General features: G+C 39.9%; 1 protein-coding gene and 1 long non-coding RNA gene across 3 annotated transcripts; one reads left to right on the top strand and one right to left on the bottom strand.

Annotated features, from left to right (window-relative positions):
* Positions 1–1,124: 1,124 nt before the first annotated feature.
* Positions 1,125–7,791, bottom strand: LOC121884387. 2 transcript variants are annotated; one of them, XM_042393177.1, is made up of 4 exons: positions 5,248–5,267; positions 4,608–4,629; positions 2,765–3,587; positions 1,125–1,671 (listed from the first exon to the last, which is right to left on the bottom strand). In XM_042393177.1, exons 3-4 carry the CDS (start codon positions 3,383–3,385, stop codon positions 1,591–1,593), a joined length of 702 nt encoding a protein of 233 aa, XP_042249111.1. In that variant the 5' UTR covers positions 3,386–3,587; positions 4,608–4,629; positions 5,248–5,267; the 3' UTR covers positions 1,125–1,590. The 2 variants fall into 2 exon arrangements, with proteins under 2 accessions (XP_042249111.1, XP_042249119.1); XM_042393185.1 differs by lacking the exons at positions 4,608–4,629; positions 5,248–5,267 and adding an exon at positions 7,557–7,791 and having other exon boundaries at positions 2,765–3,537.
* A 17,194-nt stretch (positions 7,792–24,985) lies between these two features.
* Positions 24,986–26,507, top strand: LOC121887493. The gene is made up of 3 exons (XR_006092985.1): positions 24,986–25,511; positions 25,960–26,123; positions 26,215–26,507. It is a non-coding gene; the product is annotated as an uncharacterized LOC121887493 (long non-coding RNA).
* Positions 26,508–27,372: the final 865 nt, after the last annotated feature.

Here is a 27,372-nt window from a genome sequence, read left to right as displayed (position 1 = left end):
ATTTAACATCGTGTTGATGTGTTTGTGTGTGACCAATGAGTTGTGATGACAGACAGAAATCATACCATCAGGTTAAAAGCAGGTGGGGGGGCTGACGGTCTACAGTTCTGAAGCTACCCTGTGTTGTTTTCTCTTTGGTTTATTTAGTTCATTTACCATTTTTAACACTGGCCTGACAAACCAGGCTGAAAACTGTCAGATGCTGTTGTTTGTGTTTTGGATAGTTCAATATGAATAAAATGTTCAATACACATGTGTAATAGTGTTTGATGTTTTTACATTATTTAAGGTTTTCATAGCAAACATAATGTAAAATTATGGTATTCTGGGGTTTCAAAAGCAAACCCGCTGCATATCAGCCTGATCATGTTGCTTTGTGGAGGTTTGATGGTGCAGCCCCACTGTAAGCAAACTGACTGAACTCATTTGCTGCACAAAGCATGTTCGGATACCTGGTGATGTGGACCAAGCTGGTGGTGCGACAACAAGGAAGGAAAAATTCTCACATCAAGATAGCCAATCAAGCTATAGCACCGGCGACTTTCTGAACAGCTGTGTGTACAACCACAGCCCATGTACAGGAAGTTATGTAATTAAACACATGGAAGGTATAGATATTGTGGGCACAATGGAGGAGAGGTTAATCAAAGCCATTTCTGGCTTTCTTGAACTTTATGACCGCACTCTCCCCACATACCAGGATAGAAACCACAGAGAGGAAGGTGGCAGCTATTGTTGGTGAATCCGGTGGGTAAATAAGCAGCAGAGATGAGCTAACCAGACCTACACTGCACTCGAAATGTGATTAGTTGAGTTTGTCAAACTCCATGCCCCAGCTAAATGTCTTTAGCTGTTATGGGTTTCACACAAAGGGTTTATTAGCTATAAAATACCACAAACAACAGCCACAGAAATGACCAACACTTGTTGACACACTAAACAACTGAACATTATGAGTTACACAAAGCTGGTAATTATTGCAGAGCTCTGGCATTTTGCATATTGTTTATTATACCAACTATACATACTAATAAATCATTGAAGAGTCAAAACAAGCACATGTTTTTATATTTATTTATCTTATTTTCCAACATTGTTTCCATCCAGATGAAGTATGTAAAAGATGGAAAGATGGAAGAACCTCAGAGATACTTGAGAGAAAGGAGGAAAGAGAAGGAGAGGAGCAGAAGTGGTGCTTGTGCCACTGCCAAGGTGCCGTGAAGCTGTGATGGGGTTTCTTGCTCCCCTTCAGCTAGCCAGATGGGACCCTACCAGACAGCCAGCAAGGTTCCACCCAGCCATCAAATCACATAGCAGCTGCAGCTGAGAGAGAAAGTCAGTCAGTAGCTGGGTCAGCCAGCCAGACCGATGCTTTGTATCAGCTAGCAAGCCAGCCTACCCGCTAGCCTACCTCCCAGCCAGCAAAACAACCAGCAGCTGCATCTGAGAGAGCCAGCCAGTCAGTAGCTGGGTCAGCCAGCCAGGTCTGTGCTTTGTGTCAGCTAGCAAGCCAGCCTACCCTCCAGCTTACCTCCAAGCCAGCAAACCAACCAGCAGCTGCAGCTGAGAGAGCCAGCCAGTCGGCAGCTGTCAGCCAACCAGGTGATGTGTTGAGAGGTGCTCCGGTAACACCATGTTCAAGACGAACGCAGCATCCAGAGAGTAGACCTCCTGTGGGCAAGAAGAGAAGGTCACATGCAAATGAAATAACAGAGTTTGAATCCCAGCTTGTTAATGCCCTACTAAAATCTCCTGCTACAAAAAACAACCCCCCTGCTGCCACCAATACTGCAGTTGATGAAGATGAGTTGTATTTGAAAAGCTTGCTTCCAGTCCTGAAAAGCCTGCCAAAACCCAAAAGGCATTAGTGAACTTAAAGATTCACCAGCTGATCTATGAAGCAGGGTAAGAGTTGCAATGGTTATGTTATAGTTATAATGGTAACCAGCAGTACTTTGATTTTGCTTACAGCTTCATGATTGTATAAATTATACTGTGATGTCTGTTCCCCTGCTCACTTTTATGGATAACAGATTAGTTGCACTGAAGCTCTAAAATAACCATCAAAGTTAGACAAAAAAGTGGGACTGTATTGTAGTGTGTCCCTGCTGCGTCCGCACTACAATGGCTACCTAACACCACATTAAGTTCACAGTAAAATCACTTCTAAGCATGTTTGCTTTAAAAGTTATGTAAGACATCTTACTTCCTGTGTTTAATCTCCTGCAGATTAAACACAAGAAGTCAAAGCTATTAAGAGGGAGTAACAGAATAACACTGGGACAAAACAGGCAAATCTATTACCCATAGGCTGTCACACACAGCAAAGACAATTACCTATATAACCCTCCTTTATTCACTAATACAAAGTAGTTTCATATTCATAAACTACATTTAATTTAATTACATTTAATGTATTAGTTTCATATTCGCTGACCACAACCAGACCACCAAAATGTCAAGGAGCATGTACTTTTAACTCCCTGGCTGGCTAGTGTTTCAACCTAGACAGCTATTCTATACATTCTTGAAACACCTTGCTGCAAACAACTATATTACATGAGTACTGTGTTGAACTGTGATTGGAAAGTGGCTATGTTATAGAATATGTTCTTTAAATGAACTTGCTTTGTGGAATTTTGCTCTTTTAAATTATGTGGGTGGCTTTTAAAAGAGCATTTGGTTATCTAAGGACAGACTACAGCAAGTGCTGTCATGAAATGGGACCTTCTTCATTGAAGTAAGACTTGTAGGCCTCCCTCACCTTGAGAGCCTCCCTGGTAGCATTGTTGTGGGAGGTCCTGCAAACATCACAAAGAGCAGGAGGCTGCACTGCCAGTTGTTGTGTGGCTGCTCGGTGGTTGTCTCTCATGGCTGACTCTCGCAAAAAAACACTGTGTAGGACACAGGTGGCCTTCACATAATGCTCCACCTTGTCAGGGCCCACCTCAATGACTCTTCTGTACATCTGCGACAGAGAGGAGAGGATCCTGAAGCTCCATTTACTGTCAGCCAGCCTGGCACAGCTGAGGCCGTAGTTGTAGATGCTGTCCTTTTTAGTGATGTTGGAGCCAGGGAAAGGACAGAACAGGTGCCTGCAGAGAGGAAAGGCCTCATCTCCCACCAGAACAAACAGCATTCTCCCACAATGCTCTGCTCTAGGGATCTCAGCATCTTCAGAGAAGTCGAGGGTGCCGTAAATGAGACCCTCACTGAATCTGGAGTAGGTGCCAGGTGCCACTGTCACTATTCCGGCCATGCCAACCAACATCGATGACCTGGAAGCAGTATTCTGCATCCACAGCTGCAAGCAGGACGATGGAGAATGTCCCTTTGTAGTTATTGAACAAGGAGCTATAGTTGGGGATAACCTGGATGACCCCATTTGTCATTGATGGATCCAAGGCAGTTGGGGAAATTCCATCAATAATGAAAGCCCTCAGCAATGTGTAGTCTGTCCTCCTTGGTTGGCTATGGCATGAAGTCATCCACTGGGCACTCAAAGATGGCATCTCCCACCTGACAATGTGTCCAACTCTGTAGTTGAAGGATATGGTAGGTTGAAGGAATCTACGGTGGCAAGATATCTGTTCAAGCAAAAAAATAACTGTTGCCATGTCTGCATTATTTAGGCAAAACTCAATATAAAATCCCAAATCCTTTACAATGCTTGGCTTATTCCTTGTTGCCTCTGTATTAATTCCTCAGCTGTGCACAAAGCACAACAAGAGAAACACCACCACAGCTAGAGGCAAAGGGAAATATGAAATAACCAAATTATGCATTTTGTTATTATTAACAACTGTAATATATACTATTACCGTGTTTTATGAGAAAGTATTAATACCAAAACCTTTTTACCACCGCCACCCAAAGTAGAGCCATGATTGGTACCAAAACAGAGATTGATTAACAAAAAAAGAGAGAAAGAAAAACAAATACCCCCATGAATTTGGGATTTTATTATTTACTGCATAGCTGACTGTATCAGCCATTTGCTGCATATCAGGTCGATTGCTATATTCCCCTCATAGTTTGAGGTGCTTAGCAGGGGAATGGCCAAACAGCAACGGGTGCCTAGGCCGACACATAGCAGATTCACTAGACAGTATATTCCCCTCATAGTCTGAGGTGATTAGAAGTGGAATGGCCACACGGTGGCTGGTGCCTAGGCCCACACATAGCAGACTCCTCATAATGGGTGGTGCTAGGCTCTGAATGTAATGCGGTTTTAGTATTGTTCCCCCCCACTCCCTGCTGTGTGAGATAAATGTTTCCTTGCGGGGAACGATGAGGTCAGAGCCTAGACGCCAAACACTATTGTTGTACATATTCTACATTTAAATAATAATCTACTCCACATGAGCTGGCTGTCAGAACTGTTGATATGAAATCTTAAGTAACCTTGAATATTTCAAAGTAACGCATGAGATGGGATTCTACTGTTTGACTTTTAGGGAAGTAGTACAGTTTTGATTGGAGGACGATCTGCTTTCCCATCACCAGAATCCTGCTGCCCATTGTGGTTAACACTACACCAGCACCTAGCCCTTGAGCTGACTCTGTGAGCTGACTCAGTTTGGAGAGGCTATTAAAACAGGACTGACCTCCTGAATGCACTGTGTTGCTCTGGAGAGCCACCAGGGACAGCAGCAGTTATAGGAGACATGGTGAGAGGACCAAAGGGAAATTTAAATGGAAATCACCAGGCTGCGTCATGTCTCAGCGCAAACACAAGCTCACACCAATGCTTCACCAAATCTGACATTTTATCACATTTGTGTTATTGTTCAACAAAGTGCTTGTTGTGTTGCTGAGTAGAGGTGTGAATTGAAAATGTCACTCACTCTGTAATTGATTTATTTATGTGTAGAGTTTTACGCATGATGAGTACTAAAACATATTTTCATTCTGGCTGACTGAGCACAAAAAAGAAAAAAGAAAAAACTACAGTTGTTCATATTATACTATGAAATGATGCAGTAGTGAAGGATTCTTCTTTTCAACTTAACTGAACTGCCATCGTACAGAAACAGATTTTTTTTACACATAGAAGCCATATGTACCGTAAGTATTAAAATCAGTACAACAAACAATCTGACACTGGACATAGATGTGAAGGAGAAACTAATTTTATATCCAAGTCAGATGTTTTACTAAAAAAATACTTCCAAAGTTCCAATATGGACTTAAGTTACAATTTAAGACATTTCACTATAAGATAGGGTAATAGTTTCCATGAAATACCTGTTTCCATAATGTTGTATGGATGCAACAATTCCCCCTTTTCTCTTCCACAGAAAACAATTCTAGATGAATCTCACAAGATGCTGGTGAAATTGGACTGAACTTTTATGTTGACCAGGGGCATAACTTCAGTTAATTTCCTATCTTTTTCAATTTCAGTTAATTTCTTCTCTACGAGACTGTTTGTTTCAGTACCAATGGGTCACTGAGAAATGTGAGAACTTGTGCAACCTGTAAAATCAGCAAAATTATTGATAAAAGAGATAAAAGATCCATCATTTTGGAATGCAATGACGTGGTAGACATGCTAAAAAAATCAAAAACAAAAAAAGAAATATTGAAAATTGCTAGAGTAATGTTTTAAAGTTTAGGCATCCTGTCAACAGCCACACATATTCTTGTCATGGGTTCACCATCTTAGTGACTATTCATGTTGTTCACCTGCCTGATCTCTAACTCTCCTGTCATTGCAGATCCTGCCACACCCATCTGCCCTGCAATCACCTCATTCCCCTCACCTGAGTTCCCCCACCCATCTCCTCACCTGGATCCCATTAGGCTCATCAGTCATTCCCTATATATACTGGTCCATACTCACATGCTCATTGCCAGATTGTACTGTAACAACTCAGAACCCAAAAGCACAACCTCAGAGACAGGAGCAGAGTCCAATGTTCTTTAATCAGTCCAAAAAAAACAAGCAGGGGTCACAAACCAGGCAGACAACTCCAAGGGACTAGGCAAATCTCAAGACCGAGAAACAGGCAGGATCTCAGGTAACAGGCAAGCGAACAGGTAGATATAGAAATGCTGGAAAGCTAGGCAAACACACTAGACAATCTGACAAGGAGCATATGAATATGGACCAGTGTATATATAGGGGATGACTGATAAGCCTGATGGGATCCAGATGGGTGTGGCAGGATCTGCAATGACAGGAAAGTTAGAGATCAGGCAGGTGAACAACATGAATAGTCACTAAGACAATGAACCCCTGACAATTCTACTGTTGCAGCATGTATCTATCACTGCCCCACCTCTGGCACGATACAACTAGCAAGTGGTTTATGTTCACCATCAGACAGCAGCAAAGAGGTGGCTGCTGGTGGTGCAAGTTTCCAACTGAGAGCTAACAGTTTAGCACAGTATTTATTTCTGAGTCTTCAGCTTACAGCTCCAGGGATATGAACAACATCAAAAGCCTTTTTTTGGCACAGAGTTCTCTTACAAGTTTTCGACATGCTTTGTCAAGGTTTGTTTGGCTTTGGTGAAATTTTAAAAAAGGCTTGGAGGTAGATTGTCCTTAGAAGTCGCCAAAGGAAATGGTTGTATTAAATAATAAAATAACATATTGTTTAATCTTATGTTTAGCCTAGTAAAATATGTTGTGCATCAGGAAATTAAGTATAAAATGTCTGTGTACCAGTATATATGTATAAATAAGTGTCTATGTGCTCTCATGTCTTTGTGAGGACCAACTTAAGGTTCTGATGATATTTATAAAAAAGACTTGGATTTAGGGTTGAGGTTTGAATTAGGTTAAGATTAGTTCAAGGACTAGAACAATGATATAGTAGAAAATTGTGTGTGTGTGTGTGTGTTTAGGTACTTTATGCAGAGGGAGTTTTTTGCTGAGAAAACCGTGACTTTATGCCATAAATAAAGTCTGATTTTGAACACAGAACTGCAGATAATTACTAAAATGTTCTAATTTCAGAATCAGAATCATCTTTATTGGCCAAATATGTTTACACATTCAAGGAATTTGACTCAGGTTTAGTGGCTCTTAATGTACTTACACAGAATAACAACACAATCTTCAGAAATATATACAAGGAATGGCTATATACAGGTGAAGTACTAAGATAAATATTAAATGTTAATTAATACATTACTTTATATACATATAGTAGGTGGTTATGTACAGTATATAGAGCCTGTTCAGATATACAGTAGTGAGTCAATAGCACATTTTGTATTTTAGACTAAAATAAATATATAATTTTTAGGTACAGTGGGTATTAAAGTGTTTTAGGGTTACTGCACAGTTCCCGGGCTAACTGTTCATCAGAGTGACGGTGAGAGGGAAGAAACTGTTCCTGTGTCTGGTGGTTTTGGTGTACAGTATTCTGTCCTACCAGAGGGCAGAAGACTGTTCTGTCATCTGTAAATTTCAGAAGTTAAACAGACGGGTCTCCTGAGGTGCAGTCGATGGTGTAGAGGGAGAAGAGCAGTGGGGAGAGCACACATCCCTGAGGGGCGCCAGTGCTGATTGTTCAGGTGCTGGATATGATTTCAGCTAGCCTCACCTGCTGTTTCCTGTCTGTCAGGAAGTTTGTGATCCACTGACGGGTGGAGGGAGGCACAGTGAGCTGGGTGAGTTTGGTGAGGAGAATTTCTGGGATAATGGTGTTGAATGCCAAGCTGAAGTCTAAGGACAGGATCCATGCCCGGTTGTATAGGATCCTGTCCCCACTCCTGTAGTACTCCTCTTTGGCCTGATGAAGCTGCCTGAGATTTGCTGTGAACCAGGGCTTATTGTTATTAAAGGTGCAGAAAGTTTGGGTGGGTACACACATGTCCTCACAAAAGCTGATGTAAGATGTCAAAGTGTTTGCCCAGGGCTGTGGATTGAGCCTCAAAAACACTCCAATCAGTGCAATCAAAGCAGGTCTGTGGCTAATTTCCTGATGTTATTGTTCCATATTAATTAGGTTGTATGGTAATATGTTTTAAACAGAAACAGTTCCTCTTAAAATAAATAATGCCAATCATACAGTGTTTTTGATTCTTTTGTTGTTGTTTTTTTACAGCATGTGGCAGGGAAGGAATATCCGTCACAACAAATTTGACATATTTTTCTGTTTGCAGCAAGGGGGCAATGTGTTTGAACGTTAACTGGCAAAATAAGGGCAATATCTTTTACACTTAATGGGCTACCTGTATAATTCTCCTGTTCACTCTTTGGGATGAAGGCCTAAATGTCTGACCAAAGGGGAACTCCGCCAATTTTAGACATAGTACAAACCTGTCTGTTCATGGGTTTTGAGGAGTACTAATGCATATGTGAAAAAGTTATATAAAGCATATTGTGGCTCCAAAGGGAGCTGCAAGAAGTCTGATAAATTGCCTCTGGTGATGTCACTTGAGGCAGTGTTGGTTGGGACTGAAGTTCAAGTTTGAAAATGAAAAAAAATTCTGGGGGTGTGGAGTTAGAAAGAAGTGTAGCCTGCTCCTCATCTCTGCTTGAAGCTATCAGCTCGAGGCTACATCAGTGGCTATTAGCATAACCCGCCTGAATCTCAAATTAAATAGTTGCATAGTGGGTAATGTAGGCACCAGGTTTTTACAGGGACAAATAATATGTGTAATAAAGAAAACAATAGATCGATTTTGTCCACTGTGAATCTGACAATGTTATAGGAGTGCATATTTTAATATTTACAGATTTTGCACACACACACACTAAAAGTCCTGCATTTCCAGCCCTTTTTACCTGAGATAAGGGAGTAGATCTCAGCTATAATTTCGGGTCGGCCTACTGTAAACACCAGGACCTCAAATCCTTGCAATCATGTATGCATATGCACACAAGTATATAGGTATATGAAAGTGTGCTCACACAGAAAAACAAAGGAACAACACAGACACACACTGTGCTGCTAACTCACGGGAAAACACTTGTAATAGTTGCAAAGCTGGTCAGAAGTGCCAGCTTTTCATGAATCACACCTACTGTCCTCCTCCCAAAGTCTGTCCAAGTCATTCATAAGGAAACATCCCACCTCAACTTACCACACACAGCTCGGCAACATCACTGCCATGTTGGCCTGCACAGCTCCCTGGAATCACTTACCTTAACTTGAATTTAACCATATACACATTAGCATACCACAACGAAGATTAGCACATTGTAAATTGATTACCTCCACGGATATCTTGCGGTGATGCCCGCTGAGGCTGGCGGCGTAACTGAAATAAATGTCAGAATGAATGAATGCCTTTAAGACGCTCATTCTTATGCTCTTTCTCTTTCTCAAATGCGCACACAAAAGCATGGCTCTGAAAACATGGCAGAGGATGCCCCACATCTGGCTGCATGGTGCCTGGGCTATGATGAGGGAAGCTGAGTCTTTTGTCTGCTTAAACAATAAACCACCTGTTTTCAGAGCACATGTTCATTGTTGGATATTTGTGGATAATTACTCATGCCACTGGCTGTTTTTTTAGTCACTATTGGTGAGTGGTAGGCAATATCTCTCGCAATCAAGGCCTGATTATCTTCATGGTGTGAGAACATTTCAGGGAAATTGCTCTTGGATTGTGATGCACACAGCACCACCGTGGTCCCACTCAGAGTCAACGTTAGGCTGTGGGCGGTAATCTGTCATTCAAGGGGAGAGAAGCAGACAAACTTGTGTTTCACCCAAGAAAAACACATGCTTGCAGTGCTCTTCAGAAAATAAACATTTATAATCAGCAAGTGATTACTATTTTAAAAAGAAAACCTGAAGACAAAGACCATGAACTATGTCTTCAAGTCTTTGGTAAAAAATGTCAAAAATCAGTAAGAAAGAGAGATGATGATTTTCTCTTGGCTAGTTTGTTTCCTGCTATCTCTCATTTCTCCACTTACCACAGTGTCTATCACTCACCTGCTACTACCTACGACTATAGATCTTGCCAACATGGCAGTTTTAGTATTGACAAAAAAAAGAGCAAAAATTGCCAAGAATAATGTTTTGATACATCATTTTTCCCCGTTACGTGTTGCCAGATTTATTTATAGCTTCACACCAGATAATACTCCTTTCAATGGTATTTATTTTTCAACATGTTTTTTGAGCATATTCATATAATGACACAAGTTTCTCCTCGGTCCAGTTTGGGTTTTTTTTTTTCTTATTTTTTTATCTTGTACCAGCTATTTTTAATAAACACTATAAAAACAATAGTTTTGGATTTAATCAAGATTTGATCAACTTGAGTAAGAACATATCATTGCTATGATATGCTATTAGCTATTGCTAAATTAAGAGGTACAATACTGGTCAATGCTTCCTAATTGCATATGTGTTCAATCAGCATTTTTCCTGTATCAGTTCTAATTTAATTTCTAGCTCTGTTAACATGGCCTTTAATTTTATTTGTCTTGTCACAGCTCTTTTTAATTTAAGAAAATATCTTCTATTGAGGTCTGAATGTCACTGACAACTTAAGAGAGAGCAGTGATCCTGGAATTGATGGGATTGAAACTAAATTCATTAAATTAACGTCTCATATTCTTATGTATCAACTGAACTGAGTTACCAGCTATGCGGAAATTTCCATGTATTACTCTTTCACACTTGATCCAAATTAGAGACCTGTATCAATTATATGTTTAATTGCAAATTGATTTGAAAAGAATACCATCAATTATCACAGTACCTTAATAATAATAATAATAATAATAACATCAATCCATCTATCTCAATTTCAATGAAGATTTTAGATGCTTATTGCAAAACCAATAACTGCAACACTGTGTCTCAAGAGAAGTTGATGATTGATTGATGTGTGCTTGAATCGTTATACAATATATAACTCTAACCATAAACATCACCCACATGTACATGTGCCTTGGGTAGTAATGTGCTAATGGTAGCAAAAAGCAGGAATTGTGGATTATTGGACACGTCAGGTGCGCTTCAAGTCCACCTCAAACACAATCCGGACACACCAACCAGGGTCCCTTTTCCCAATAACATTAGATCTTAGTAGTTAAGAGTGTTATTTAAAATTGCTCTTAAAGTTTTATGCATTTTCCAGAGCAGAGTTTAAGAGTCAATGCATACTCACAGCTGCTTCCTTCTGGGTTTTTCTGTGTTTTGCCTTGTTCTTTTTGTTTTAATGAGTCTCTCCAGCAGCCTTTCTTTGAAGCCTTAAGCCAAGCAATTAACATTCAACAGAAGCTCGGCTAAATTCCTTATGAAGAAATTGGCAAGTGTATGTCAAAAATTACCTTCAAAACAATCCACACAACACAGCAAGCTCCCTTTACTTTTGAACAGTTTTCAATTATGTGATATTTTCTTTGCACTTGCAGACTTAGCTGTTTCACAGGAGGTAACCACAGCATCAGAGGAAGGATGCAGTTCTCGGAGGTCTGCGGCCTTTGTCATGGAAAAGTTTATCTTCAATTGAGTAATACTGAGAATTGACATAACTCCAAAGTTCCTAGAATTCACTGCACTAAAAATCAGTGTAGCCTTGCTGCTCTCAAGTGGATAATAATGTCTGTCTCTAACACAGCTTGTCCTCATACAGTAAGTCTCTATCTTTCTATCTCTAAAGCCCCTTTCACACATGCAGTCTATCCCTGAAATGTTCAGGACCATTTCCTGCATGGGGTCATGTGTGAATGCGAGCAGGGATCGATATTCAGGGAAATCTGTACCGCCAGTTTCCCACCTCAAGACCTAGTAACATTTCAGGGACAATGCTGGTACAGCTGTATTGTGAATGCATGGACAAGCATGTAAAGGGTTATGTTCATCTGACAAAAGACGCTTTTAGGTGAACCAATCACAAGACTTGACGTTTGGGTGACGTACTGTGATCCCAGCAAACATGCCCATAAGGCCCACTGTGGGTATATGTGAGTTTACTGTGGGGAAGTGTGGGATGGGTAAACCCACCCTAATCCCACATGGACCCCATGTGGGTAAAACTATGCAGGTCCCACAGCAGTTTTGCCCTTTGGGGCCCCTCTGTGGGCTTTCTGTTGGCAAGCCCACAGTTGGACTTGCCCATAGAAAACTCACATGGGCCCATGCAGGGCTCACAGCGGTCTTGCCCTTTTGGGTCCCCATCATGGTTTTCTGTGGGAAACCCGCTGCGGGCTTACCCACAGAAATGCAACATGGGCCCCACTGTGGGATGACTGGCAACCAACTGTGGGCTTGCCCACAGAATGCCCACACAGCCCCCCCTGTGGGTTAGCCTCTGCAGGGCCCACAGCAGTTTTACTTCTTCAGGCCCCAATGAGGGTTTTCTGTGGGCAACCCACTGTGGGCTTGCCCACAGAATGCCAACACAGGACCCCCGTGGGATAGTCTGTGCGGGGCCCAAAGCAGTTAACCAAAAGGACTGGAACGTAAAATTTAAATCTGTATATGTGGTATGAAACATATTGGTTTTTGTCACTTTACTTGAAGAGAATTGATTGGCTGTGGTTCCTGTCACTGTTTATAAAAAGTTTTGATCTGCTGAAGACCCAGTTTGATTTTTTGTTTGTTCTTATTTACTTTGACAAGTATTTAACATTGTGGTTCCTCATGAACAGAAGGACCAGAAGATAGAGATCTACTGATGCCCCTGAGGAGATTGATTTATTATGTACTTATTGTGCTCTAATGTGGCTCTATGTGGTCATTGTTCTGTTTTATAAAAATAAAGGTGTTTTAGCATTTTATTCAGGTTTCAATCCACAAGCTTGTACTCAATTTTCAATTTATTTTCTTCATTTTTTTTCTTCTAACCTGGCTGTGAATAAATGTAAGTGTTCTAAACATAAACTTAAACAGGGGCAGCCCACTGTGGGCCCTATTACTGGCCTGAAATGTGGGGCATGTGTGGGCCCACACCCAGCCGAAAGTTTGGGCTGAGTGTGGGGCCCATTTTGGGCCCACTTAGGGGCATACTGCAGGCACACTGTGGGCCTACAATGAGACCCAGTGGGGACACACACCCAGCCCACACTTTGGGCTGGGTGTGTCAATTAACAATCTTAATTACATGTGTGTTATAGTTAAAATCACCGATGCTGAAATCATTTTAAATAGGGAAATTATAAAGCTCTGAGTAATTTAGAATTAATCAAGTCATACTGAGCTGATATTGGTTACACAACACAACTGCAATTTGCAACCACTCTAAACGGCTTCCAAATCCACACAGCTGAGTGGCTCTACTAGCTCTGCTGATATTACATAGTACTTTCTTGCTGGAAGGAACCAGTATACTATATTAAGGCTAATTAAAAACACTTAATGTGAAAATAGAATTGAATGTTCTCTAAAGCCATCCAATCTCAAAGATTTGAGGGGGCACGATGCCATTGCATTGAACCTACTATTATATAACAGTCTACATTATGCTTCATTGATGAATGAATATGAGTATACTGCAGCATACAAAGTGAATTGGGAGTACTGTACTGGATTTAGGAGTTTTTTTATCGCCCAAGCTTTATTTTTTTTAATCTATTTTACAACACCCCAGAAGAGGACTGCCACCAACAATTTTAACTGTTAATTTAAATTAATGGTTAATTTAACAATTAATACAAATGGTTTAATGGTTAAATTAAATTAAATCATTAATTTAACCATTAATACCAACAAACAAGTAAAATAAAAGAAGCAGTTGGTCAAGGCGAAAAACACTGCTGCTTTCTGTCATGGCATGTCATGTCCATCTGCACTTACACACACATAGCTATTGCTGGTATACAAGTTTACATTGATTTCAGTAGAATAGGTTGTATTGACACGTGTCACATTCCTCCGAAGTGCCACTGATCCTTGTCATGTCTAGAAATCACCTCAGGTGTCAAAAGCATACAAGATTGTGTTTGGTGGTTTTCTGTCACAGTTGAGCATTATCCTATGACACTGACTGCTTTGGCATTTTAACATGACAAGTGAGAAGGATGTGAGTGGGAAGTGATTAAGTAGAATGGAAAAAGAGAAGAGGTCGAAAGAGAGACAGATTATGTTTGATTACCCGTGTCAGATCCAATCACATTCATATCATAGAGCTGATTAACTCATACAGATATTGAAGGCAGTGAAATTACATTTTGAATGTATTATAGTTTAGAGCTGAGGGTTAAAGTGTGTGTGTCTGCACATTCACATGTTTGGTCATCTTCTGTGAAGAGCTTCCCAGTGACAAATGTATGTGATTACTTTGACTTTGCTGGAATGTTTTAATTTGTTCTGAGATACACTTGCACACAAACACACATGTCCAAATAAACACAAACAACCTCGGAGGAACTGACTGAAACCCCCCCCCCCACACACATCTAATTAAAATGTGTGAGTCTTTAGGTGTGTTGTGCACAAAAAGCCCCTTCTAACCTACTTCACTAAACAGGTAGGGCAATGTAACTTCCATTGCTGCTTTAATTAGAGCACTTTTTCTAATTGTGTTGCAAACACCAAAGAGTGAAGTCTCCAGAGATGCTTTGCTCTTTTCATAGTTGCAGGTGAGAATTGAGCTAGCTGTAATACGCCTGTGTACTTTTACTGTACATTTGACTGCACTCCAAAATTGTGCATGACAGTTTGTCAGCAGCCATTTGGCCTTTGCTTCAGCTCTGTGACTCACAAAAGCTCACAAGGTTAAACTAAAAATAACACCTTTCCCACTTTTTTTCTCTCACTCTTCCTCCTTTCTGCTTTCCTCTTGCTCTCTGTCTCTCAAACTCCTGCCTCCTCCTCGATTCCTTGTCCTCTCTTCTAATTAGCTTTTTTGCCATCCACCATTCAGAGATGGGAGAACCAGCATTTAGCATTTGTGAGACTCACAACAACAATCATCTCTGGCTGACTGTACCCGACCCCTGCTTTTCACTGAATCGAAGTAGCTTTTCACATAGAATTGGAGAGTGTAACCGCTGCTATGCCCTTATGCACACATTCACAGATATGGAGGAATATAGATGCGGTGGATATATAGCACATAAATATGTATTTTCATACACAATGGACTCTTAAACATTCACAAACATACACACAGGAATATAAATGCAAGGTTGGTGTGTAAATATGCACACATAACCACAGACACTACTCTTGGCTTGCACTCACCACTTCACCATAATGTGGACAGACCTTTGGCCCTGAGGGCAGATGATTGTGTTAAATAGCATCACTGTCAGAATGCAGCCTGCGTTCTACATTCACTTTTCCAGCACAGTCACACAGTGCTCGTGCAGCAGTAATATAAATGCCCCCACACCCCCACCACCCTCACCGCTCAAGGCTATGTTCTACATGCTATCCTTGCTACGACCTCCTGTTCTGATTATGTCATTGTACGAATGGCTAAAGAGGAATGGCTGGAGAGTTATGGGTTGAAAAAGTAGAAGTTTGACACCAAAAGGGAATAAAACTTGTTTGAGCTGAGATGGTGAATGACATGATTTTCTGTAGTCAAGTCAAGTCAGTTTTATTTATATAGCGCCAAATCACAACAGAAGTTATCTCAGGGCTCTTTTCACACAGAGCAGGACTAGACCTTACTCTTTCATTTACAGAGACCCAACAATCCCCCATGAGCGAGCACTTGGCGACAGCTGCAAGGATACACCCCCCTATAATGGGAAGAAACCTCGAGCAGACCTGGGTTCTAGGTGTGATCGATAACCAGGTGGCCCACGACCATGATCCATAGAAACCTGTGAGACGAGAAAGCACAAAAACTCCAGGGAAGAAACCAAGTTAGTACATTCATTAATGGTACATGAATGCATACATTGGACTTAAACCAGCTTAATGCAGTTCATTTAATGCCAATTAAATGTTCCAGTGTCTGTAATAGGATGTGATGGTCACTGGTGTCAAATGCAACACGAAGTACAGAGAGAAGTCCTTTGTCTGATGCAATTAGGAGGTTGTTTGTGACTTTCACCAGTGCTGTCTCTGTGCTATGATGCACTCTAAATCCAGACTGAAAATCCTCAAATAAACTATTGTTATGTAGAAAGTCACAGGACTGATTGGCAACTGTTTTCTCAAGGATCTTAAAGAGAAAGGGAAGGTTATATATAGGTCTATAGTTGGCTAAAACGCCTGAACCAAGAGTAGGCTTTTTAAGAAAGGACTGTGGTTCATAGCCTGTTACTAAAGACACATTGGTCATATCTAGTAAAGAAGTGCTAACTAAGGGTAAGACTTTGTTAAGCAGCCTAGTTGGATGGAGTTTAAGAGACAGGTGGATGGTTTAGATGAAGAGATTGTTGAAGTTATTTCAGGATGGTCGATCTCAGTCTGCCAATAAAACAGTCTAAATATATATCAGGTTTTGCAAAGGCCATGTTAAAACTGAAAGCACTGTGTTGAAAAAAATGCAAGGGGTTGTGTTAGTAGTACTGAGATGAAATAAACTGAAGACAGGGTGAAGCTAAATGCCTGTAGTGCTTCTTCTAGACTGGATTTTATGCCAAGTCTACAGGGTACAGGCTACTGGGTTGCACCAAGGCAAAAGTTGCTGCTTGAGTGTATGCTTTTCTGCCAGATTCCTCTGTCCACTGTCACGCTCTCTGTGGCACTGGGTGATCTCAATGAAATGAACTAGCACATGAGAACATTCACTCCACTCGTTGGTGTCTCATATGTGTCTGGTGGAGGAGCAAGAATGTAAACACAGGAAGTAAGGTTATGAAGAAGATCATATCCAAATATAAAGAAGGCAACATATTTTGTTGGTAGTCCAGGTCAGATATCCAGCCAGTCAGGTCATTATCCAACTAGCTGCTTGCAACTGTTGATTTTGCTTATTCGCATCACAGTATGCAAAGCACACCCGGCTACAGGAGTGTCATGGATCTCACCATGATCCTAGTGTTTTCTCTCTGTTTCTGTTTTTTCCCTGTCTGTTTCTCTGTGTTTGTGTTTGTTCTTGGGTGTCCATGGTCACGGCCTCCTCCTCCTGCTCCTGATCAACCTGCGGCTGGCACACCTGCTCATCATTACCTTATCAATTCAACAGCACATGCACAAGTCTGTGGCTCTTGTTAGATGTTTACAAAAACAAGTCAATGTGCCTGCCTACTATAAAGCTAACAACAATAATTTAAAAAAACTCAATAAAATATATTTTCTCTTTGCAGAAAATGCTCCTGGCTACAAAATGATATTTTACAACATCAAAATAATGAACTTGAATTGATTCTTTACGTTGTGTAGCCTGGAAGAATCAAGCTAATTAGATTTAGTTAATGAGAATTAGTTAATAACAGAGTGACATTGTTCCACATGAGTTAGTTGGTATCACGCTCAATTTCCAAGCAACTCTTTCCCTGGGCTGTTACAGATAAGAACATGTTTATAGTCAAATTGAAATCGGTGTAAAACCAAAAGAAAAAAAGAAAGAGATGGACTGAGGATGTCTCAGAGTAATAACAACAAAATGGAAATTAGGGAAGAGGGACAAAGAGGGCGTAAAGAAGGAAGGAAGCAACAGAGCTGACATTAAGAGAGACAAGGATGGATTATAACAACAACAGCAACAAAAGAGACTGTTACACCGGCACAGGAGAGGAAGAGACAGTGTGGCTTAGTTCACCTGGATTCAGAGTTCTGTTCTTAACCAGGTTATTGAAGTAAACCAGTTTCAGGAGAAAGCATCTACACACCATCTTGAATAACCCAGTTTATTACTTTTGTTTTAGTTGCACATATGCCCTTAGCTTATGACATATTAAAAGAAAATTATTTGCCAAATACTTAAATTAGTAAATAAAGAGTGCACAGCACGACTTAGTTTTGCAATAAGGCAGCTGCCTTTCACTGATGAAATCTTTTTCACAAAATTAATTCTAACCTACAAAAAAAGTACTTAAATTGAGTATATCCCATGACTAGCAAACTGAAATTTCTTGAACAGAGGCTCAAGATATTCAATTTAGTGTCAAAACTTTGACCTTGAAAAATATCCATATACATATACTGTTTTGTTTTTGTTATTATTCAAATTAAAAGCTTTTAAATGACTAACTAATTGAAGACTTTTATTGTGAAGAATTTACAGGAAGTAAAAACGTGTTCCTCACTGACTTAGTGGAGCTTCGTTAGCGGCACTAAAATCCAGTCAAAACACATATGAAACATATGGAGCTGTTTGGAGTTATGTGTTCAGCGGATCAGTTAGACATAATGCAGGGAGGAATAGTACAAGCAGAAACAGCCACAGTGATGATGATGTTTTATGAAGAGCTGCAGACAACCAGCACACCTCCAACAGGTAAACTACTTATTTTACTTTTCTGTGTTGTGTAATGGCGTCGTGGCTTGGCGTAACTACTCACGGAGCGGATCAGCGAACTTGCGCGCTGTACACATAGCAGATGTCCATATAAAGAAATCTGAACTGACATCAGCTTGGGCTGAAAGTAGAAAAAAACATTGAAAACCGAGCGTTCAGAGCAGTCTGAAGCTGCTGCTTTTTGCTCACAGGGATTACTGCTACATACGTTTACCTTGTTATTTGACACGTCAGCCACTTTTAACATGAATATCCGATATTGTGACATTGTATATATGTCTGAAAATAAGGAAAAGCATAATACCTCCCTTTTAACATAAACTACACTAATGCTAAAATGGAGCGGTAACTGTCACTAATTTTACTTTCCGCATGTCACATAAAATGTGGATATACTGTACATAAGTTGTATTAGTATTTAGATGATGTTTCGGGGTATATTTGTTAGCAAATCCAGTGTTTGTTTTTTTCCCCCATAGCATTGGACCAATATTAACACCAACTATGAAATTAGCACATGGTAATCTGTAACTTAACTACATTTGTAACATGCATATTGCTGGTATCAAATATTTGTATTTAAACATCTTCAAGATGCAGTTACTACCCTTTAGCACAGGGTGACCACACTGTACCTGCACCCATTCTACCTTTGTATCTTTTTTGTGATTGGTGGTGCAGGTCATTTTTACCTTGAAAACAGTTCTATTTGGAGGGCAGTTCTCCTCTAAAAACAAATGTGTCTAGTTGGCCTTTCTTTTTTTGAGCCTTGCAATGTTTGGTATATGTCTTCTGTGACTACTTGACCTTGCACAGAGGTAATAGAAATTCTAAAAGAAAGTCTGATGGTGATCTGAATTTCAGTCTAAAAGGGATTTATTAAATTAGGTTGAAGAAGATGTTACCCGGTGGTTCCTGCATGTTTTATTACTTTTATTGTAACCAACTGGTCATGGGGCAGGGTTTGTTATGAGGGTTTTCAATCTCAGACATCCTTAATGTCCCACTGAAATTAAATTGCTTTTTTTTTTGTCTGCTGCAGCGTACATTTCTGCTCTGTAAATCACATGCCCTGTGTTCTCGTCTGAGAAACCAAAAGGCAGAAATTTATATTTGGTTGGTTTGGTTTTATGCTTGGTTTCATAATGGCACCCCCTAGTTTTGCATCAATTTGACAGAATACAGGTAATTATCCATCTACATAGATGGAGACCGTATTTTGATATAGAAAATCAAACTATGCATTAAGCAGTAATCTCAGCGATTTACATTTTATGTAGTCTTTAGGTGTGATGCTTTACTTAGCCTGATTGAGTTGTATGCTGTAGACTGTATTCCCATATTTTGTAGGAAACACACAGGTCACTGTGAGCTGTGACAGTGACCTGTTGATATTATTGCATGCGCTTGGTTATTGCCAGAGTCTGATAAAAGATGAAATTACCTAAAGCTTCTCTGACTGTAATAAAACCTTAGCTGGATAACAATCAATATCCAGGCCGTTCCATCATGCTTGAAAATGATTCATTCTGTGTATGAGAAAGAAACTGTGATACCACTAGAGAGAAACTGTGACAGTGGGTGTGAGTATGCACTGTGTGTTCCAGAGATTGAAAGAGAGAAAAATATCGAGAAAGAGACAGAGACACACAGCACAAGATCATGACATGAACACACACACACACACACCTATAAGTCGTTCCACCTTTATGCATCACAACCAAGTTGAAACTGACCAAGCATGGACAAGCCTCTTGTACCACCTCTACCATATAACTCCCATAATTTAGCATAAATAAAGCAAACCCCTTTTCAAATAATATTCATATGGAGTAAAAATGTATTTGCAGGTAATTTGCTTATTTTATTTAAGAAGAAAAATATATATAAAAGTGAAGAATGTCCTGTTTCACACACAGTGTGTAATGAGGCTGCAGTGGAAAGCGTTTGCACTTCCAAGATGTCCTTAACTTCAGCTCGACATTTTCCACCTGTCACATCGCAAAAAGAATTAACCTTCTACATTTCGGTGAATTTGCTCTATGGGAAGTCATGCTGTGTTAGCTGCAAGTAGTTCCTGTTTGCACCTATGGATGTACAGACAGCAATCACCTGGCTTACTTTTGATTCTGAAGAAACAGTCTGAATCCGATGATCATGAGGCAAGATCTTAAATTTCTAAGCAGATTTATGCAGATACCGCTATCACTGGAAAGAGTGAGTTCAATTTCCGAAGTGTGCAAATTGCTTGACGGGCAAGTAGGAAGATGTTCAAAGTACATTATCTGTTCATATCTGAATGATGTTTCTATATTAGGTTACATCCTGATTAGAGAATGTTTTCCACCGCCATCGTCAAAACACCAAATGAGCGAATATATTTTGGAAGAATGGAAAGTTCCAGAAACTTGTACAATATGACAAGGAGCACTGAAGCTGTTCTGCAGGCTTGTGGTTAAACAACACGGCACTAAGACACTTTGTTGTTTTTTTTCCCATTTGACAACCATCTGTACTCCGTCTGGTTTGTCATAGCTAATGAGAAATAGAAGTAATTTACTACACAACACAATGCATAGTAGAAAACTTTTAAAACCACAGGGAAATATTTGATAAGTTGAAATGTTATCTTCATTATTGACACTATACGTTATGGTAAACCTCATCCACCTGCTGCAATGTACAGTAAAATGTAAGACAATAAAAATGACTTAGAAATCACCTTGAATGTGATATATCATACATGATACATCACATATAACTGACAGGGTGTTCCCAATATGCAAATACGAGCTGAACAACGTGCATTTTGATGAGTTATGAATGTTCTTATAAACTAATTAGAAAAGGTTAATTTTATACAGAAGACTCTGTTTGACATGACTCCTCAGTGAAAGCACAACACATAAAAGCCAAACAATTATGCATGAAACAGTATCAACTAAACCAGAATGTTAATGTTGCATTACAGATGAGACATTATGCAAATATTAAATTACAAATAAACACAGTATGTAAATGTGATGTTATATTTAGAAGTACAATATCATCGGCGCTGTTTGGGGTGAGGGTGTTTGCCGACCTGGCTTGGATGTTTGTGTGAAAGAGAAGAGGGAAGGTGCATCGGAGTGTGACATTGGGGTTATGAAACAACCTTTTCCCATCACACACACTCTGTAAGATGAATTGCACACATTATTCATCCAGCCAGCATTACAATAACTTCTTGTATGTCACCGACAGATTTCACCAACTGTTTTATATTTTCGGAAATAAATAAAAGAGATGAAGTAAACTTCTGTGAGCCAGAACTGTCTGTGTTTTGTCTTGCAGTTATGACTTAACCCTCCTGTTATGTTCATTTGTCAGGAACAACAATGGTGTTCCCGGGTCAATTTGACCCAGTGCATGTTTAATTATCCAAAAGATGTCGGAAACCAAAAAAATCCTAACAAGCAGTGTGAATATTTCATTACTAACTCCATTACTAACTATCCTATCAATATTTAGTGCAATGGTGTTCCTTACCTCTAACAGGTAATGGTTCAATTAGGATAATTCACTCGTTTTTCATTTAAAAAAATGCATGTTCAAACTTTTTTTTTAAATGTTTCACCACTTTATTGCTTTTGAAAGACCAACATATGAAACACAATAGTTTTACATAACATTGAAACATAACATTTAAATTTTGTTTTACATGCATGCACTGTTTGTGAACCAGAAAGGAACAAAATCGCAATACAACAATACAACAAACAAGCAATCGCAATATGAACGTGTGTGTGTGTGTTTGTCCAGGTGTGTGTGTGTGTGATTGGGATGAAATATGTCTCACAGTTGCAAAGAAAAAAATAATCTGACATTTCTGACACCCTTTTACCTCCAGTTTGACTGCTGGGTCAAATTGACCCGAACAGTATCTATGTGATATAAACATGCAGGGGGTGGTTGCAAATATGTGAGATGAACCATTTTCATATTATATGTTGATTACACTAATTAAGGCAAACAGAAGTTTCATACTGAAAAAATACTTTTAACTGTTTTTCCTAGATCTTCAAACTTTAAAACAGGTCAATTTGACCCGGAACATAACAGGAGGGTTAAATGTTTGGTCCAGACCTCTTTTTTTTTTACCTGACATGAGTGTAGGCTCTTGTCTTGTTTTGGTTTTAACACAAGTAGTTGCACAATATGGGTTTTAAAGTCTGCAGCCTTTCTAGCAACCCCTTTAGGTTGCATTTTGCGTTTGAAATTTAACAAGTCATAGCCATACCATATTTGATGTGTAATATTTGGTGTGTAATTCACATTTGTAATCGACATAAGCCCTGCTGCTAGTAGGTCAAGAACATTTTTTATCCTGAGCTTTTGTTGGGTTAAAAGGCACTTACTTTTTAATATTTGATCTATGGAATGTCTTCTTCTTCTTCTTCTTCTTCTTCTTCTTCTTACTATTATTATTATACTAGAATTGTATCTTTCCCGACTTTATGGAAGTAAAACACTACCTTTCTGGAGCACACCTTGAGTCACAATTTCACATTGAATACAACACATAAAAACATACAGGGAAGGCTTTGCCAAAAAATCACCTTGGAACCTGCTCAGACAAGAATAATGACTGTTTTCTGGCAAATAGAAAAACTTTATTTATCTATCAACTGCAAAGGTTGACATATCATTACCATCCTGTTGCATTACCACACCAGTCTCCCTTGTATAAACATTTTTCATTGATGTAGGCTAGTAATTTATCTTGGCTCACACTGGCCAAGGAACGACTGCATCAACAAGTTATAATGTCTTTTCATAAATCTATACTATATGTATAAGTATATCTATATATTCCAAACACATATGGAAGATATTAATCACTTAGCCCTGAGTCTTATTGTGCTTAGTGACAGATCAGTTCAACAAAATTTACGACATTACGGTCTGTGAAAGATAAAAGTAGCATAATTAAACCAGACACAAAAAAACTGCAGTGAAGTTTCTGCATAAATCCTAAATATATCTCATTTCTGTCATCTGTCTGCAATTTTGGTTTAAAGAGGCACATCTGCTTTAGTAGTGCAGCGTATAAAAAAACTCTTAATTTTCTTTTTTGTTCTTTGATTTGCTCCAATATAGCAGTTTGACACTTCAAGATTTCTTCAAAAAAGAAATGATAAAAAAGCCAACAGTTGAGAGGGGCTGCAGAAGTACTGTACTTAAGATGAAAAATAGAGAATTTAAGAGGAGTTTATCTCGTCACATCCTATATATACTTACACTAGACAGCAACTGTATTGCCTCTGACTGTAGTTGTATGTTCTCTGCCTGAATCTCTTTTCTTTTTTAATATCTTTTCTTTGTCCGTCCGCATGCAAAATAAGCCGTTAGCCCAGAGATAGAGCGTAATTACTAGCAGAGAAAGTGCCTAAATTGACATTCTCACCGCCTCTCGGCTCGGAAAGGTCCTCCTAAGAGGCTTACAGCATGACAAACCTGCTGCGTTAATAGGTTAATCCTTAAGCCTCCCTGCCGCCTTCACTTCCTCCCCACCTTCATGTATTTGTTTTGAATGCATTCAGTCATTTTCCCCTAGTTTCTGAATACTTCCCCTTTCTTTCATCCTCGCTTTCATAATGCGGTGCCCTATGTGTTGCTTTTTTTGTCTCTGGTTAATTAACATTTAACTAACACATTGTTTTCTTTGCTTTCTTCTTCTTCTTCTTCTTCTCACTTACCTTTTTTTTTTTTTTGCTTCCTCATTACGTTGCCTTCCTCCCCTTCCTCTCGCCTCTCTCAGTGTCGTCTTTGATTTGAGCCCTGCGGCGAACTGGTGAGTCCTTGCCGTCCTCGAATGGATAATTAGAATTACACCGAGGCAATGTATAATTGTGGAAATGTTTCATATATGATTAATGTACTGCAAAGCTGCTTCTGTAACACTCATGCATGCAAATATTCACACAAACATGCTTTAACTTTGGGATTTCTCTTTACTTTTAGCCAAAACTCTTACATTACTTTTTCCCCCTCCATCTCTTGTTCTCTTCTTTTTTAGTTCTCTTATGGGGATAGACTTTACCCCTCCTTCACACATACACACACTTTCCATCACCTGCCTTGCTTTGTCTTGTCTCTACCTCTCAGTCTCCCCTCAGAGAGTCGTCTTTTCTACTGAGAGTAAGCTGCTAACACACATAAAGGCACTCACTCTTCCATGCATGTGCGCAGTTACACACATACACAAATGGTTGCTGTCATTTTTTTACCGATTGTTTCTTCTGTGCCTTCTCTCGATCTCCCGCTTTCTCATCCTCCCAGAGTTACTCCCAGAGTTCTCCTCTCCTAAGAGGATACGCCTCCATAAAAACACACACATACAGACATTCATGCATAGGCTTGCACAAAAACACAAACCCCTTTCTCTTGATGGATTGGCTCCCTCCATTTCCTTTCCTTCATCCTCCCCGCCTTGCTTTTTCTTTCTCCAGCTTCTCCTCCCAGATGAGGACTTACAACCAGCCAGCCTCCTCAGACTCTTGTTTCAATAATGTGATATCCATGTTTTGTAGCATTGTAGCCATTCCACAACCCCTGAGGAAGCCATCTTTCCGCCATCATGCCTCAGAAATCATTACAGCATGTTAGCCACTCACATGCGTACCCGTCTTATCGCCTTGCTCCGCCAAGGGCAGTAATGGCCAAATTAGTCTTTTATGAGGGAGCTTTTAGTTCCTGGAGATAGACGAGTTTCCAGACGTGTCTGTGTGAATGTGTGGGTATAAGTTCCACCATGGGACCTGGTTTCTAGTGCCATTTCATGAAACGATGCACTTCTGTTATTACACAATACTTCTCTCATGGACTTTCTGAGACATGCACCATTTCAAAATAGTAATGTTCTTTGTTTTTTTGTCATCTTTTCTCCCAGTTTTGTTATTGCTAATGCTAAATCCCTTGTGTGCTACATATCAGACTACTATATCATATGATTCCTTGTACATACAGTCTTCAGTGGCTTTCATTTATTTTTTAAATGAGAATGACAGATCACCAGTGCAGTCTTATGGTGCACTCCATTTGCAAAGGGAAGTAGGAATTTCTGAGTTCCCAGTTGGAAATTTCAACTGGAATGCCCCCTATAGTTGGATATCCGATTCGGAAAGTCAGAAGAACCTCACCAACCTTGTCTTCAAAATCCAAGATGGCTGCTCTGCACATCTACAGTAAGTGAAAGCTGTAGTAATATACTTATTATTGTTTGTGTCTCATTAAATCAGTAGTACACACAGTAGTGTCCAACTTTTACAGTATCTGTGGACATGTTGCCACAGTGTTTGTATGCACAAAATACGGTGTAATGCATTGTTATCTACTGGTATTACTAACAGTAATACAGCAAACCCCACTTCACCTACCCCGTGAAATAAAATTTTTCAAAAACTAATTGGAAGTCGAAAATCACGTCTTTAGTTATGTGGAAAATGTTTTGAAATAGTGTACAATTTATCTGTGACTGACTTTTGAACATGGAGAGGTAGCCTACTGTATTGTTCCAAAATATTTTTTTCAGGTAAATAAATAAATAAATGAGGTAAATGAATGACTGGATTAACTTTCCCAGAGCTTTATCATTGCTGTGGTGTTAATAATGTGTGTGTGTTTTTTTAAAAGTTTATTTGGACCTGAACATGAACATTTCGCGGATCCCCAAAGGAGCACTCCATTCCCCAGTCCATTATACCACAATGCAGCAGACTCCACCACGTACTATTTGAATGAGGACTTCACATTCATGGCAAACATGGTTGGAACTGGAGACTTTCACACCATAACAGGTTAGATAATAATAATAATCATAATAATAAGAATAGTAATAATGTTAACAATGTTGTGCATGCTAACCTGTTACTTTTATGTGTGTTTTAGACAGGAGACCACTGATGCCACATAAAGCCCAAAAACTCTAAAAGACCTGAATGCACAGCTAAAATCTGCCAAGGCCAATAAAAAACAGCTATGGAAAGATGCAGCAGAAAAGTTTGGCAGCCATTTCACACAGTCTTTCTGCCCTTATATGGTGGCCAGGAAATGGCTTGTTGATGCATACAAAAAGTGAAAGATAATAATAAAAGTAGCCATATGCTTCCAGTTTTATTCAGAGATAACTGGATGACTTTCTGGGAGGGCAACATGATGTGGCCTTCCCTGCTATTGGGACAACAGAGGGGCTAGAGGGGTGCAGACCTGAGGCACCAGGACATTGTATCAGTGTCACAGCATTTGCTGATACTGCATGTAGCCCAGCAACACCAATTGCCACACCGATGTCTCCTTAGAAGGGTGGATGATGAATTGATGAAATTCCTGCGAGAGTCAGAAGAAGCCAGACAGCGGCACCCTGAGGAGACTCCAGTACAGTTGAAGTCTGCTCAGCAGGCTTTTGAGGCTCTGATGACTAAACTGTTGGACAAGCTGTAATCTGGTTATAGAGCTAGGGTTAAAATGTCGTAACCTTTGTTCTATCTCACACAGGCTCTGCCTGATGAATGTTCGCCCTGCTGCGACATGTCATCACACTGCCTCACTGAGCCAAACCAGCTATAGGTTAGTCGCCGTGGCCCTCCTGCCACTTTATAAACTCAGCTGCTTAAGTGGAGCAGTAGGGGGCTCAACCCAGTAGCATGAACATGAATTTGATGAAACCATGGCCTAAGCTCGCAAGGGTCACAGGTCAAATGCCAGACACCCTGTACACCCCATTCCCCGAGTCATTACCTGAGTTATCTTGGATCACGGGAGAATGTGGGTGTATAATTGCCCGGGGGGGTGAGGTGTCCCACAGATGACACACACACCATCCTTTTCACAAGTCCTGAGTCGCACCTGCAAGCACAGACCTTGAAAAGGAGCCCATTATGTCCAAGAGATAGAACCTTAGGAACGGACAAAGTGTAGACCAAGACACTGTCATGCATATGTCCTCGACACTCACCCCACTGAATAAGGCTAAAGACACTGCCACATCACGTGTGGAATGTGCTCAGACCACAGTGGGGGGGTCCTTACCACCTGCCTGTAAGCTTG

This window comes from Thunnus maccoyii, chromosome 2 (assembly GCF_910596095.1).
Source record: "Thunnus maccoyii chromosome 2, fThuMac1.1, whole genome shotgun sequence".
Classification (NCBI taxonomy): Eukaryota; Metazoa; Chordata; class Actinopteri; order Scombriformes; family Scombridae; genus Thunnus; species Thunnus maccoyii.
Note: the sequence above shows the minus strand (reverse complement) of the source record. Positions and strands in the feature narration are given on the sequence as shown.